Source organism: Nesoenas mayeri (assembly GCF_963082525.1).
Source record: "Nesoenas mayeri genome assembly, chromosome: 2".
NCBI lineage: Eukaryota > Metazoa > Chordata > Aves > Columbiformes > Columbidae > Nesoenas > Nesoenas mayeri.
Genome location: NC_137543.1, coordinates 98,465,952 through 98,481,015, shown reverse-complemented (window position 1 = coordinate 98,481,015; position 15,064 = coordinate 98,465,952). Strand labels below are relative to the sequence as shown.

At 38.6% G+C, this 15,064-nt stretch overlaps 1 protein-coding gene across 3 annotated transcripts in view; it reads left to right on the top strand.

The window, feature by feature from the left end:
• CDKAL1 (CDKAL1 threonylcarbamoyladenosine tRNA methylthiotransferase) overlaps nucleotides 1-15,064 on the top strand; it is a gene marked incomplete at its 3' end in the record, with an annotated part of 411,084 nt that overhangs the window by 112,500 nt on the left and 283,520 nt on the right. For all 3 annotated transcript variants that reach the window (XM_080340058.1, XM_080340057.1, XM_080340059.1), the window contains one exon: nucleotides 12,293-12,389. In XM_080340058.1, coding sequence (XP_080196184.1) covers nucleotides 12,293-12,389 — 97 coding nt within the window. The remainder of the gene's footprint in view (nucleotides 1-12,292; nucleotides 12,390-15,064) is intronic.

Genomic DNA, 15,064 nt, shown 5'->3' with positions numbered 1-15,064 from the left:
TATAGCATATTTAAGTACATGCTTACTGTCCCTTACTGAAGAATTTAACCTCCCTTCTGCTGATACAGGTAGGCCCATATCCTACAGATAGAGAGTTTTGTATAATCTTAAATAACGTTAAATGCACTTTGCTCCTCCGAGTGCTGAGAAACCTGTAATGTGTTGTCTGATAGCAAGAGATGTGAAAAGTTGATGAATGGGGCTCAGATTTTGAAAGCAGCTTCAGGGAGCACAGTGCTCAATTTCCCAATCTGAGCTTTATTTAAAAAGAAAGTTCTGATTCTCCCTGGCACCTGTTTAAAAAAAAAATCCTGCTTGATGACAGGGGAAGGTCTTCCTGTGTGTAGACTGTTATGAATAAAGGCGCAATCACTGTAAAAATTACCTATTTAACACTTTGAATCTTTGTATATAGGCTATGGTAGAAAAAATAATGATGTTTATTAACAAAGCAGTATTTCAAAGAAAACATATTGCGTACTTAAGTGCAATCAGTCTGAAAAATGTACTTGAGTCACTATGGAAATTTGGAAGAAAAGGATGAGAAATCTTTAAAGCGGATTCCAGAGGCGTGAGTTGTGCAGTTAGCATTTTTCCCATCCTCTCGTTATTCTGTGGTGTTTGAGAAATGCAGAACAAGATTTCTTTGAAACTCCTAGTATGAGCAGATGGATTTCTTTTCCAAAGTTTCATGACAGGATGATAATTTCCAGTGAGATTCAGTAGAATTCTGAGCTGCATTAAGTGGGCTTAATGCAGAGCATTGCATTATTTAGTATCATTTCCTGATGTAAGGTGTCTTGAAGTCTGCAGAGATGTGTATTGTATTAAAAATAGAAATAAATTAGAAATATTAACTGGTTGCATAGCAAATGCAGCTTGAGCAATTAGTGTTACTTAGAAGTATTTAAAGGTTGGTGATATTAGTATCTGTTTATATGTCACAGAGAAACTTGAATGTTAGAGCTTTTGCATGAATTTACTATATGTATGAAGTCCAGGGAAGAGAGCTGTGACACTGAGGGCCTTTTTCATTAAATCATTAATAAGGGCATGAATCTATTGTACAAAGATTTGGGAGCCCCAGAACATGCAGTCAGAATGTGCCTTTGTTTCCTTGTACAGACCTGTGCATGATCACTCATCAGAAACGGGACTGAGAAAAAGGTTAGAGATCGTTACAGAAACTTTGTCTGTAAAGCACCTACCTCATTTTGCACAGGACATGCAAATTAACCTTTAAAAATTATTCAGTACTCTCATGACAGATTATTATCTTTAAAGAGCCACTGATCAATAGCATATTGCAGTGAGGCCTTTCTCCTGACATTACTGGTCACTGGGATGGGAAATAAAACTGTGAAATCCTGGTAAATTGTTTTATGTGGTTTACTGTGCTCAAATAGATACTACCACTGATTATATGCTATGAACTAATACTACTGTGTAGTATTAGACCCTGCTTATTCTTCAAAAATAGAATATTCCTTCTGTACGTATGTGCAGGTAAAGAGGTGCTATAAAGATGGTACTGTTAATCTATAAGAATTAAGGTTTATGGGAAATCTGGAAGAAAAGGAAAAGAAAATAGAGCTTTGGGAGTAAAGTAGTAGTTCTCATGGGCATGTATTTATATCCAAGCCACACAGGATTGCTCTTTGTTAAAAATGTTTAGTATTAAGACATAAGAGCTAACGTTTGTTGCTTAAATCCTTTAAATTGTTCTGACCTTTCAGATATGCATGTGACCTAAAACTTTCATGAGCCCATGCATTTATTATTGTCTCATTTCATAGATGCCTGGCAGTATATTAAACTTCTAGAATATTATCTATTGTGAAAACTTGTAGAATGATATCTTGGTTATTTTAGGAAGCATTCTTAGACAAGCTAATATGCTTAGAGAAATTACCCCTCCAACTCTGATAGAAATTACAATTTTTAGCTCTTTAAATAATACATTTTGAACTAAATTTACATGACTAAACTGGTATTAATCTCTCAGAGCTACTTCTAGGGATTGTCTCTTTCTCTGCCTTCTCTCAGCACCCTCCCTGCAAATGTTTTCCCAACCATACACATCAAAAAGCCTAAACCAGAATGGAGGCAAGTGTGCTGCATAAATTGTTAGTGACAAGCAGATATAGCTGCTCAGATCAGTCCCACTTCACAGTGGGAGTGCACTAAAACCATCATACCCTGCTTGATGCACTCTTGAGCTTCTTGGTTTCTAATAGCATCTTCTCCCTTCCCATGCTTAACCATCAGTGACAACAACCAAGTGGAGAATTTTTCCAGCAGTGTACAGGCACAAGCAAAGTGCAGTCATCGTTCAGGTCACCTGGGAATTTAATTTTTGTTTTGGTTTTGATAGTGTGATTAAAAATGCCTGAGTAGAAAAAGACAAAATCATGTTTCTTCTCTTGAAGTTTGATTAGGTTCTTAACTAATTGTCATACACTATTGAATCTGTACATGTAACCACAGACTCAAAGCTTTAGTCTCTTAAGAAAATAAAATAGTAATCTCTCTTCAGTTTGTATTGTAGCGTGTGGTGCAAAGCCCTTCTACAGTGTCACGTTAAAGCAATGTAGGAGTCTGTTGCTTTCAGGAGCCGTGATGAATTTGTGTGAGTGTAGAAGCACTAAGATTTTCTACCAATACAGAAACAGGATTTTTCCATCCTTCAAACGTGTATGCCAAAATGTAGTCCATGGAGAATTGTTTGAATCTTTACCATTCTTTTAGGTGTGGTATAGAACAATGAAAAACTAAAGATGTTAATGAAGACTTAGTTAACATAGCTTCATAATCTGTTGGGATTAGGTTGTTGGCTAAGTAGCCTGCTGCAAAGAATATGAGATGTGTGGTGAGGACCAAGGAACATGAATGTCATGAGTCTAACACACAGGAGGTTAGTGGATAACCTAACACCAGTCTGTAATAGCTTGAAAGGTAACTGCAAAGGTGATGGAACCAAGCTCCTCTTGAGTGGACCAGAAGACATAACAAATGGCAGGAAGTTTTCCAGCATCGTCTGGGTAATGAGGTTGTCAGTGGTCCACCTGAGAGTGGGAGGTTAGGCTAAATGACCTCTAGAAGTCCTTTCCAACCTACATTTCCCTGATTCTATAAAGACAAGTTTAAACAGGAAGGATAAGAGAAAGAGATAGTGTGTCGTATAGTTTATGACTTCTATTACTGTTTAGATACTATGATAAAGAACAGGAATTAAATACAACAGTCCTCATCTCTTTAGATTAGGAAGAGTTGGCCGGGCTTTACTGGAAGAGCTTAGTGAATTAAAACAGAGTAAAAGGTTAGTAAGAATGTGATGCAGTGAATGAAGGTTCTAGTATTTGGGAGCTAAACCTCCTTTTTTGCTCCATTCTTTGTTGCTCATTTCTCTTTCATCATGCCATGCTATAGTCCTTAACAATTGCAGAATTCCTGACAAGAAATAGGCACAGTGTGGTTGGTCACATAACATTTCCAGAAAAGAAAGAAGTACAGACAGCTTACTGTTTTGAAAAATTACTTCATTGAATTTTGTTCCCTTTGTTGAGTAGCTTCTGACAGTCTTCTGTGCATATATGATGAAAACTATATTTGGTGTCTCTTGACAAGATTTTAGTGGTTTCTTTTTCTTTCTTTTTTATTTTTTTTTCTTTCATGTAGTAGTCATAGCTACCTGGTTTTGAGTAACAAAAAGCCTTGATGGTCAGAATTTTGGCTGCGTTTCAGGTCTGTGGCTTTTCTTCCTCAGGTGCTCTGACAGTGTTCAAGAGAAAATGAGTTGGTTCTTAGTTCCTTTGTTATCCTTGACTTTTTATCAGAATGTCCCATGTCAGATGCAGCATAGAAACCTTGAGGGGTTTTGTTGTGATGACTCAGTAGAACAGTGGTGTCTGTACGACATAGTGCTCTGTCTGCTTAGTCCATGTAAATTCTGCACACTTTTTTTTTTTGACTTCACCTTCCTTACCTGGTAGAACACGGTGTATTATATTTATGGAGAGGGGAGTTAAAAAAAAAAAGGAGAAAAGTACTCGTAATAGTTTCTAGAACAGCAGCCTCTTGGTCTCGATGATCCTTTTTTAATTTTGTAGTTAGTCTGTTAATGAGAAGCATATTACACCTCTAGACATCTGGGGAAAAAATCAGGTTATTTAATTTTTGTTCAACACTAATTTCATTTTTTAGCCATTGTATCAACAGGTTTTATATTACAGCCATTTGCCATGCATGTGTGTAACTTGAAGCTTGCCAGGACTTTGAACCTGAGAAGCAGTGTAGTATTTCACATATTAATTATAATAAAAGTATGGTCTAAACTACACTTCTTTTATGTTTAAAGAGATGAACTACAAATGTGAAGATTGGGAAGGTAAAGTGCAATAAACAGTCAGTTAAAAAAACATAAAGGAGAGATATGACATAAATGCTATGATAGAATATTAGAGTCCTTCAGGAGTATGTGTAGAAAGAACAGAGGAATCACAGAATGTCCTGAGTTGGAAGGGACCCACAAGGATCACTGAGTCCAACTCCTGTCCCTGCACAGGGCAACCCCACAGTTCACACCATGTGTCTGAGGGTGTTGTCCAGTCTCTTCTTGAACACTGTCAGGCTTGGGGCCATGACACCTCCCTGAGGAGCCTGTTCCAGTGCTCCACCACCCTCTCGTTGCACTTGAAGGAGGAAAGTAGTGGTAGAAGGTAAAGAGGACAAAATCACTGCTGTAAATTTGGTGCTATTTCTGCTGCTTCCTAAAACTCTCTCAACACTGATTTCCTTAGATCCTTGCTGAAGAAATGCTAGTACGGAACTGAAGATGTAGGAAGACAGGGTGATATTTTTAGAACCTTACTACAAACTGTCATGTCCATTCTAAAGGACATAAAGCTTCAAGGATATGCAGAAACTCTTTTGTTTTGGTTTTATTAAAGGTAATTCCAGGTTTTGACACCTGCAGCTCTTCTCTGGTGGTCTGGCTACCAGCAGCCTCTGCTTTTGCAGGGCTGCATCGCCAGACCTTCAATATATCTGGTACTCTGTGCCTCAGAGAAGTTCAGATTTAGTTACTCATGCTGTCAGCAGGGAGCTAAAGATCAAAAGTGAAAGGAGGGGGGGAAGAAAAGACAGCCAGTGCTGGGGCTGGCTGAAGTTCTGTGGGGTTTGCTGGTGCACACTTTGGGTTTCATACATGTACTTTAAACTAGTAGTAATAGGAAAATAATTAATCATGTCTCCTTTCTTTAATCCCACAAGTAGATAAATGAAATATTAATTATGGAAAACATTGTCATCTTAGATATTATTTTTGTGCTACACTTAAACTTGCAGGAATTACCAGAAGACCAATCAACCTGCTGAACTCAATTGTACATCCGCCTTGGTCACAAATGGAGACATAATCTAGTTTAGCATGTCTGATTAGGAGTGTCTTGATAGATGTTTGGTGTTTAGTATTTGCCTTGAACAAAATTCGAGAGAAGAGATGGGGGTTTTTTTGCAGATTTTTCTGAAGTATGTTAAAGGTTTTGAATGGAGACTCAGTAATAAAGGGCCTACTGCAGGAAGACAACCTTACCTAAGACAGTAACTAGGCATTTGCCTAATCGTGGTCTTCAGTGATTTAACTTCAGTGAGTAGGTAAGAATCTAAAGAGTTGTGAATATTTTATTTGAAGAATGGATTATATTTAATTTTAATAGTTGTCTACATGCATTGATCAAGAAAAACTTCAGTCTAGTGTGATATTTTTTTGATTCACTGTTTCCTGGGAGGAGTGTAGGGCTGCTGCCCAGTTGTGTAGGGATGGGGTCAGGAGGGCCAAGGCACAACTGCATCTGAACTTGACAGGGGACAAAGAATAATAATAAGGGCTTCCAGCCAGAAAAGGATGGTCAAAGAAGGTGTACCCATCTACTCCGCCCCTGCTCCCCCACCTCCCTAAAGAAACACTACTGACAAACAGGTAACAATGGATGAGAAGACTGAGGTACTCACCAACTCTGTTGCCTGAGTCTTCACTGTCAAGCTCTCTTGCCAGTCCTCTTGAATGAATGAACTACAAGACAGGGACTGGAGGAGCAAAGTCTCTCCCACTGTAAGAGATCAGGTTGGTGACCACTCGAGGAGCCTGTACATATATAAGTTCATGGGACCTGGCGAGATGCATGTCAGAGTCCTGAAGGAATTGGCTGATGTAGTTGCCAAGCCACTCTTCATGATATTTGAGAAGTCATGTCAGTCAGGTGAAGTCCCTGGTGAATGGAAAAAGAAACTTCACACCCATTATTACAAAGGGTAGAAAGGAGGATCCCAGGAACTACTGACCTGTCAGTGTCACCTCTGTGCCTGCTAAGGTCATGGAACAAATCCTCCTAGAAGCTGTGCTAAGGCACGTGGAGGACACAGGGGTGATTTGAGACAGCCAGCACAACTTTACCAAGGGCATGTCCTGCCTGACCAACCTAGTGGCCTTCTGTGATGGAGTAACTACATCAGTGGACAAAGAAAGGGCTATGGATGTCATCTCTCTGGGCTTCTATAAAGCCTTTGACACCATCCCCCCAACACTCTTATCTCTAAATTGTAGAATATGGATTTGATGGGTGGACTGTTTGGTAGATGAGGAACTGGCTGGATGGTCACACCCAGATAGTAGTGGTCAATGGCACAATGTCTGAATGAACACTGTTGACAAGTGGTGTCCCTCAGGGGTCTGTACTGGGACCAGTATTGTTTAATATCGTCATCAATGACATAGGCAATGGGATTGAGGGCACCCTCAGCAAGTTTGCAGATGACACAAAGCTGAGTTGTACAGCTGACATGCCTGAGGGACATGATGCCATCCAGAGGGACCTGGACAAGCTTGAGAAGTAGGTCCATGTGAAGCTCATGAGGTTCAACAAGGCCAAGTGCAAAGTCCTGCACCTGGGTCAGGTTAACCTCCAGTATCAATACAGGCTGGGGCATGAAGGGACTGAGAGCAACCCTGTGACCTCAAAGGTTTCACGAGACTTGTTGAGCTCACTATAGATGAAATGTGGAGTTCCCATGTCTTTCTGTTTCCTTCCCAAGAGCTTTCCCTTGACCTTTGTTTTGGCTCTACTGTAGCCATTCTCCCATGAGCTAACTTAATGGAATAAAATGGTATGAAAACCCCAATTTTGGCTCAGTAAGTTTCTCCTTTATGAGTGAGTTAAACAGGGCCCTGGAAGCGTCCAGTGAGCTGCAGAGCTTGGAGCAGAGGAGGAGTGATACCAGGTGGCCAGAAATGAGAAAAAGGAGTTCGAGTTGAAGCAGGAGCAGCAATAGCAGTCAGGGAGGATGGGAAACAAGCCTTTGAGGTAGTAATGAGATGTTAGATTGGCTCAGAGCCTGTAAAACCACAGTTTAAGTTACCATTTGTAGTTTTTTCAAACAGAAAATAGCTATATGTTTTTATGGATTTTCAGGAATGTATTGCAGTTGCTATATAGGCACCATCTCTTCATTCCAGGGATGGTGTGCTCTCTTTAAAACTTGTGGCTTCCTACTGATTAATTCATCAGATGAGGCAGTTGAAAGGTCTTTCACACATTTGAATCTTTAGCCAAATAACATTTCTTTTACCCCAGATACATCATGATGACATTCCTACAGCCTGGGAAGTAGTATCCCCTCAATTCTACTTTTTACAACCTTTGGCAGCCTGATCTCATCAGATACACAGCTCATACTATATTCAGCTAGAGCTGCCTCAGCAGAACTTTTTAATATACACTAACATTTCTAGACACATGTTGATTTATGGCTTCACAGCTTTCCGAAATACCTGGTGTGGGGTGTTGTGGATTTTGTGCAACGGAAGGTCATGAGAATGGCATGAATAGACTACACTGGTGCATTGCTCAATTCGATTTAGCTATATACATCTCAATGTGAAAGTCTCCAGGTTTGTGCTGGTATAACGATGTGGAGATGGTAGAAATAACTCATTGATGTAAAAACTTATTCGACAGTGTGGTCAGTTGTCCTACCTAGTAGGATTCTGGTTGAAATACTTGCATATTCATTTCAGACAAGAAAGATACTCCCTGGTTTACTCTAGCATTAGAAATAGTTCCTGTTATTATTTTATGAACATTTCCCAACTACAAACAATGCAAAGCTTAACAAGCTCACTGTAAAGCACTTTCTCCCCTAATCTATTGCTTTTGATGAAAATTCTGCTCATGCTTCTTTTCTATTTATATTTGACTGTTACTTAGTCGTTCTGCTGCAAACAGCCTTCTGCTCACTGTGTAAATTCTTCTTCATTATTTAATTCCACCAGCAATTGGTTTTGGAGGAAGAAAATTGAGTGGGTTGGTTTCATATGTCTGGTGCTCAAGCAATACCTTATGAATTGCATGTTTCCTGCTGACCAGTCTGTAGTTCGCCAGCTTTGCTCACTGCAGAACAGACTGCTTTTGATTTCAGATGTCTTCCATGCCTTCCCGTGCAGCTGGGATACCTCGGTGAGCAGTAACAGCGTCTCCCTGAAAGCCGAGAGTCATTCACATAAGAGTTCACAGCTTATAAAAGTCCCACGGGCAGCTCTGTGGAAAGCAAAGTGAGCAGGTGAGCAGTGATCTGGCTTCTCTTGTCTCTCTCTAGCGAAGAGCAAGTTAGCAATTACTTTCAAGGTCACTGCCTTCCATTGGAATTAGCCCATCTTATCTACTTTCACTTTTTTAAAAAAAAATTGCTTCCCTTAGATTTGGCCCTCTGGGAAAGTCCCCTAATTTTTTTCCTGTGTTGATTCCACCTTGAGTAGCTGTGTGAGTCATGAAAAAGTGGTAGAGCATCCTGCGCTGGCTGACACGGTTCTGACAGCATCGCTATACACACAGGGCTGATGTAGCAAAGTCCTGTAGGGGCCTTTTTTGGAGGATGAAGGCATTTCTTTATCTTTGTTGTGTTGCTGACCAAATTTCCTTGGAGCTCAGAAAAGTAGAGGAATCGTGCAACAACAGGTCATGTAAAATTGTGAGCAGAATCTTCAAGTTTGGTCAGGTTCCTAACAAAATGAAGTGCACATAAGCAAGACAGAAGTTTCTCCCCATCCTAGTTGCATTCTCAAATTTGCTTTGTAAAAAGCAGAATACATTGAACTTATTAAGTTTGGTAGTGCAATTATAGTTGCATTGGCTATATCTGTGCAATGGTGTTGCAATGGAGTATAATCTGTGATCTCACTATGGATCTTGCATGAGTCCTCTATTGTATGTTGTACTTTTGTTCATGCCGCTGTTGTTCCTCCTTTGTTTTTTATTCCCCACCTGTTACTTAGGAAGTAGCCCAGATAATTTCTTTCTTTGAAAAAGAATTGCGTTAATTACATTTCCATTCAGATGTATATCTTACAGGTAGATTTTAGAAAAGTGTGTATTTCTTGAAAATATTTCCTGAGTTGATTAAATTGAAAGTTCAAGATAAGGTTCATGTAACTGAACAATATAAAGGGTGTATAAAAAGGAAGATGTATATATTCATACTAGCTACTGGTTTCCGTGAAGTATTTTTCTCATTACTGTTCATGTTTTTGAAGGATAAAGGTTTTTCTAACACTGTTGCCATGCTAACTAGATTTCTGAAGAATAATTTTTGTCAGCTTTTGTTAATATGAGGAGGGCTTATTAAACAATATCAAAAGAAGCTGACAATATAGTACTAGAATGCATATTTTGAGAAGTGGTTTCTTGAAAATGAGGCAAAAAAATTTCATGATTTCCTTACAATGTTTTTTCATGTATGGTGGGCTTCACAACAGACTGTACAGTGTATTATGTATGTAATCAAAATTGACTATGATTGAAAATTTAGTTCTGACATTTCCACTTAATTGCATTTTAAAGGAAAAACAATCTCAGTGTACAAAATTCTTCATTCTGTAGAGACCTGTACAACTTTTATAAAAGTTAAGTGAAGGCAATGCTTATTATGAAGAATATTCAGCTTAACTTTTTTCCCCCTAGCTCCAGTCATAGTCCCAGAAGATACAGCAAAATGTTACAGCTGTGAAATAACATTAAAATGCCATTTAATGTGTCAAGGGAACTTTTTTTTCCCCTCAGATAAAAAGACTTGAATAAAAGCTTTTTCTTCTGTAGTACTCACAGGTTTTCAAATGGATAGAGACGGCTGTTGCTCACAGCAGATTATACCAGATGCAGAGTTGCCCAGGGATGTGTATTTTGTTTGCTGGAGACAGGTCTTACTGTCTTGCCTCAAGGCATTAGGTTGAGTCTCTTAGACTATATAAGTAGTGATTTTTATCCTCTGAGTTACTAGAGTGTCACATGGTGCTATATGACATTTTTAGGTAATGCATGAAGTAGGATTTTATTTTTTTATTTATTTTTTTTTTACTGCTTATGTAGAAGTAGGCGACCTCTATTGAAGTTTTGCAAAACCCTTAAATATTTACCATTGAAAGAAGATTGCAGATTTAAGAGACGTGTTGCTAGGTTCCCTGCCTAAGAAATATACTAAATTAGCTTTTCATTGTAGTTCTTTATCTACAGAAATATTATCAAGAAAGAGATGAAAGGATTTGTATTTGTATTATACACCTTAGCATGCAAGTAGAGGACCAGTGAGGCTCTGTATGATGAATACCTGAAGATTTCCTGAAAGCCCCACTAAAACAAAATTGAATATTTTATGGAGATTTGCTGCATTTATATTACGTATGAGGTAATAGGCACAATACATTTTCCTGTTATTTCATACTTGTCTGTATGTAGGATAATTAATATTTTCTTTCCAAATACCTCATTTTAGTGCAGCAGCCAACACAAGGTGTTTGGCAAGATGGCCTGTGCTCTCCTTTAATATTACAGTTTGTGTGTTCTTGAGAGATTTCATTTGAGCTATAATTTGCAAGTAAATTTGTCCCTATTATGCGTATTAAGTCAAAATTGTGAGTAGTGGAACTGTGTGTGGTACCAGTCTGGTGGGATTTTTTTGTTAAACTTGCATTTGCTGGATATCTCCAGATACTTAGAGCAGCATCCTTGAGCTTGTTGGATGCCACTTTCTCGAGGGAATTCAGTTTGGGGACAGCTCGGGCAAGCTGAAAAGTATAAAATTGCTGAAGCAATTGTGCATTTTGGATAAGATAATTTTTCTGAAAAATGTTATGACATGTCTTAGCCTGTTCCAACATAACAGGCAACACTTCATGAATCCATATATTGCTTGAGAAAATATGGATTTACAAGGTTCCAGTTTGACACAAGTCTGCCAGGAGGTTATGATACACCGTGCAAGTGTGAAAGATCGTTCTTAGAGCAACTCATAATATGTCAGACCTAGCAAATCTGCTAAAGTCATTCAGTGCTTCTCTACTGTTTTGCACATTATAATGCAGTAGTCATGTTGGGTTACTGTGTTAATGGATGATCTTCAAAGTTTAATGGAAATAAGCACGTTTTGCATCTCACAGTTTTGTATGGAGCTAATAGTTTTGTGCAGGGCTCCCTGTAGTTTCAAGATTCAGTGACAGCTTGGTATTCAGTATTGAATTCAAAGTGAGTAAAAATATTACTAATGAAATGAACAGTGTTAACCATTTAATCTTAGTGTTTTGGTTTCCTGCTTGGTGCTAAGGTAGCATTAAAGCTAAGGAGTCATGTAAAATAGCATCCAGACAAATGTTTCTCTGCCAAAGGCAAGCAGTTAAAGCTTGAAAATGCTCGATATGTTTTTAAATAAACATGTACTTAAATATTTTTAAGTAAATGGACATTTAAAATTAAACATTCCAAAGTAAATGTCAGAACACTGATGTAACTGATTATTTCTGACTGGTACTACATAAATGCTTATGTTGTAGGCTACCAGGTCCTGTCTGCATCAGTTGTCCCTTGCATTTGGTCTAACTTTTCTTGAACTGCACTTAATATCTCTGCCCCATTCTTCTGGACCCAGCTTCTCTGCTATCGTTCTGGAAAATAAAAGTTAACTGAACTTGATTAGGGCTTTCAAGATTGTACTTATGTCCAAGATGCACAGTGGTAATGGCCTCTGTAGACACTCTCCATACTGAGCGATGTGTGCTGTAGCCTGGGAGTTTCATAGTGGCTTCTTTTGGTGTTTTGGTTTGTTTGAGGTTCAAACATCTACAAGCTGCTTCCAGTTTGGGAATGTTTTCATTGTGGTTGCTTTCCTGTGTCACATGTACAATATGACTGCTTGTTGAAAATGATCAGTTTTCAAAATACTAACATACCATCTCTCTGTCCCTCTTTAGGAAAGCCCAAGAAGGGAAGAAGAAAGTGGTTTTAGCAGGGTGTGTTCCACAAGCCCAACCTCGTCAGGACTACCTGAAAGGCTTGAGTATTATAGGGGTATGTATCTTTATCAGTTAGAAAGCAAAGGTTTTCATAAATGTTTTCAGTAGGTCAGTGTCCATATATAGGCTTTGTTGACTTTCTCTTGGAAAAAGCAGCAAAGAAGCTTGGTACCTCCCCTGTTAGTCTTCTTGCATTGTACAGCACTTAAGACTTCATGCATCCAGAGTGATTTGGTTTGATTGTGGTACAAGGGGAAAAGGAAAGTGATACTGTTGGTGGAACTGAGTAGCCCGAAAACATCCAGGTATCATCCGTCATGATGAAGATATCCTTTACCACATTCTTTAAAATATCACAGTTTATTTGCTTTAAGAAGAAGAAATACAACCTTTGTTAAAATCAGTGGAAGAAGTGTTAAAAGACAAGAGCATATAAATTACACGGGCCCAGCTTAGCAGTGGGTTTTTTACTTCATGCTATTAAGCAGAATGGCAAATAGCAATGATTATTTTATCTAAATTGTGAGAGTCTGAAGAGCTAAATCCACCAGTGACTGAGTTTTTAAACAGTTACCAAGCTTTACATTGCATCGGTAACCAGAGAGTTTTTGACTTAATTCAGTTAGTAAAATGCCTTCAGTATCCTTTGAGATGAAGTACTGCTGTATAATTGAATCACCTTTGTAAAATAGTCATGAAAATCCAGGAGTCAAAGCACAAGCTGACAGTTTCTTCTTTGTTCAAGCCTTTAGAGTGAAACTGGTTGAATTTGTAAAAGGCATGTTTGAGTTGAAGCACTGCCACTGGATCCAGTGTGTGAGAATTACAGTGAACTTTCCTGTATGACGTTAAGTTAGAGCAGATGACTGTGCAGCATCATTGCTGCGTTAAAATTCCAAAGAGGTCGACATGTTTCCACTTCAGTGTCGTGAACTCAAGTTGAAACTCAGATTTTGTAGGAATAAGATCAACAAAAGTGTTCCAAAGCTTTCTCTTTCATTAGAAGATTGTACAAGACACAGTTGTTCTAAGTAATTTAGAAGTAAAACAGGTAACACGTAATTTTTGAAAATTAGCCTCTTCATTTTGGTACCTAGAACCAGTGTTTAGTCAAAATATCTGTAGTTTTGTATTTATTACAGAAAGATTTCTGCTAGGAGTTCAGTTAGGCTGTTAATGCAGTGTTCCCAGGTACTTTTGAGTTGGATGTGAAAATATTGAAATGTGATCTTTGCAGCAAGGACACTGTCTTCTAAATGTCATTGCTGTGGTAAAACTTACTGTTCTTTAAGTAACAGATGCTTCAGCTCAGAAAGGTCCTAAACTTTAGGCATAACTATTAACAGAAGCAAAGGAAAGAGCAGATATTGCCCATGTTTTCAGGTTGTATATTTAAGATTTTCTTCTCATTTTACGAAAACTGTATGTGACGGGGTCACTGTAATTAAAGGATAAGAGCTTTTATCTGACCATTGCAAAACATTTTTGAAAGGCAGTTTTGACAGAACTGAGAAATAGAAAATGTTCTGTTGGCAGTAGGATATTGATTCTGCTTTAAAATTTTAAGCATTAAGAGTACAGTTTTGGAAATCTTGCTTCACCACCAGCTTGGTCTCCTCTTCAACTTGTCTGAGAGATAGAGTTGATTTACTGTTGCTTAGGTAAGCTCTGCTTGCCTTTTTTTTTTTTTTTTTTTCTTTAGGACAGTGTTGTCTGAGAATGTGGTTATTTACCAGTAATTACAACTCCCTTGGGGTGGCTTTCTGAAGTAGTCAGAGTGTGTCAGAGGGCTCTTCGGCTCATCTTGTTATGACAGAGGAGGAAGTTGTGATGCAACTACCAGAGAACTCGAGTTGTTTTGATCCGCACTTGAGAAACAGAGGACTTACGCTGTTCTGTATTTATTACTTGATTTGGACAGAAGGGCAGGAAGGGCAGCTTCATATCCCTATAACTGTTTGTGATGTTACTGTGCTTTTCTGTTTCTTTAGAGTCATTGCCACTTTTTAAAAATAATGTGGGTTGCCATAAGTGGGATATAAGGCAAACTGTAACATAACATGGCAAGGTGAAGGCGATGTTTTCAGGAAGAGGGAAGCTTTAGGTAGTAGGTAGTTGCTAAAAAAAGGATATGTGACTTTGTGCTGATTATTTTGAGGGGATTATAGGGAAGGACTAGGGGGAATTAAAGATTTAGCAGACAGGTTATGTTCTGGGACTCATGAATTGATGTAGGTAGTTGTAGTTTTTCCTCACTTCCTGAGTTCCATACAAAGACACGCGAAACCATCTTTTCACCTGATAAACTGAACCATTGGAATCAGATTAGAAGTTTTGTTTCTTTGACACTTGCCTGATGTTTTAAAGTATTTGGTGTCCAAATGATGCTGTGTGTTGCAACCCCTGGCCAGTTGGCTAAGGGTTTGTGGGCCTTAAGATGCTTCACAAGCACCATGTATCTGTACTTTGAAATCATCAGACTTAGTGGACATACATATGTATCCCATTAAAGGCATACAACAGCTCTACAGACGAGTGAATCTCTTGACTTCCTGAAGGGGAATGTCAACCCTAATTCTCCTTCCTTCCCCATCTTTCCCGTTGTAACACAGAGCATCAAAGACCAGTTGTCTATCATCTCTGCTGTACACCCATTTCCCAAGGGAAGAGTTTCAGCCCATTCTTTCATCTGAGCAAAATATATCCAGTGTCACCAAGGCTGTAATCCCT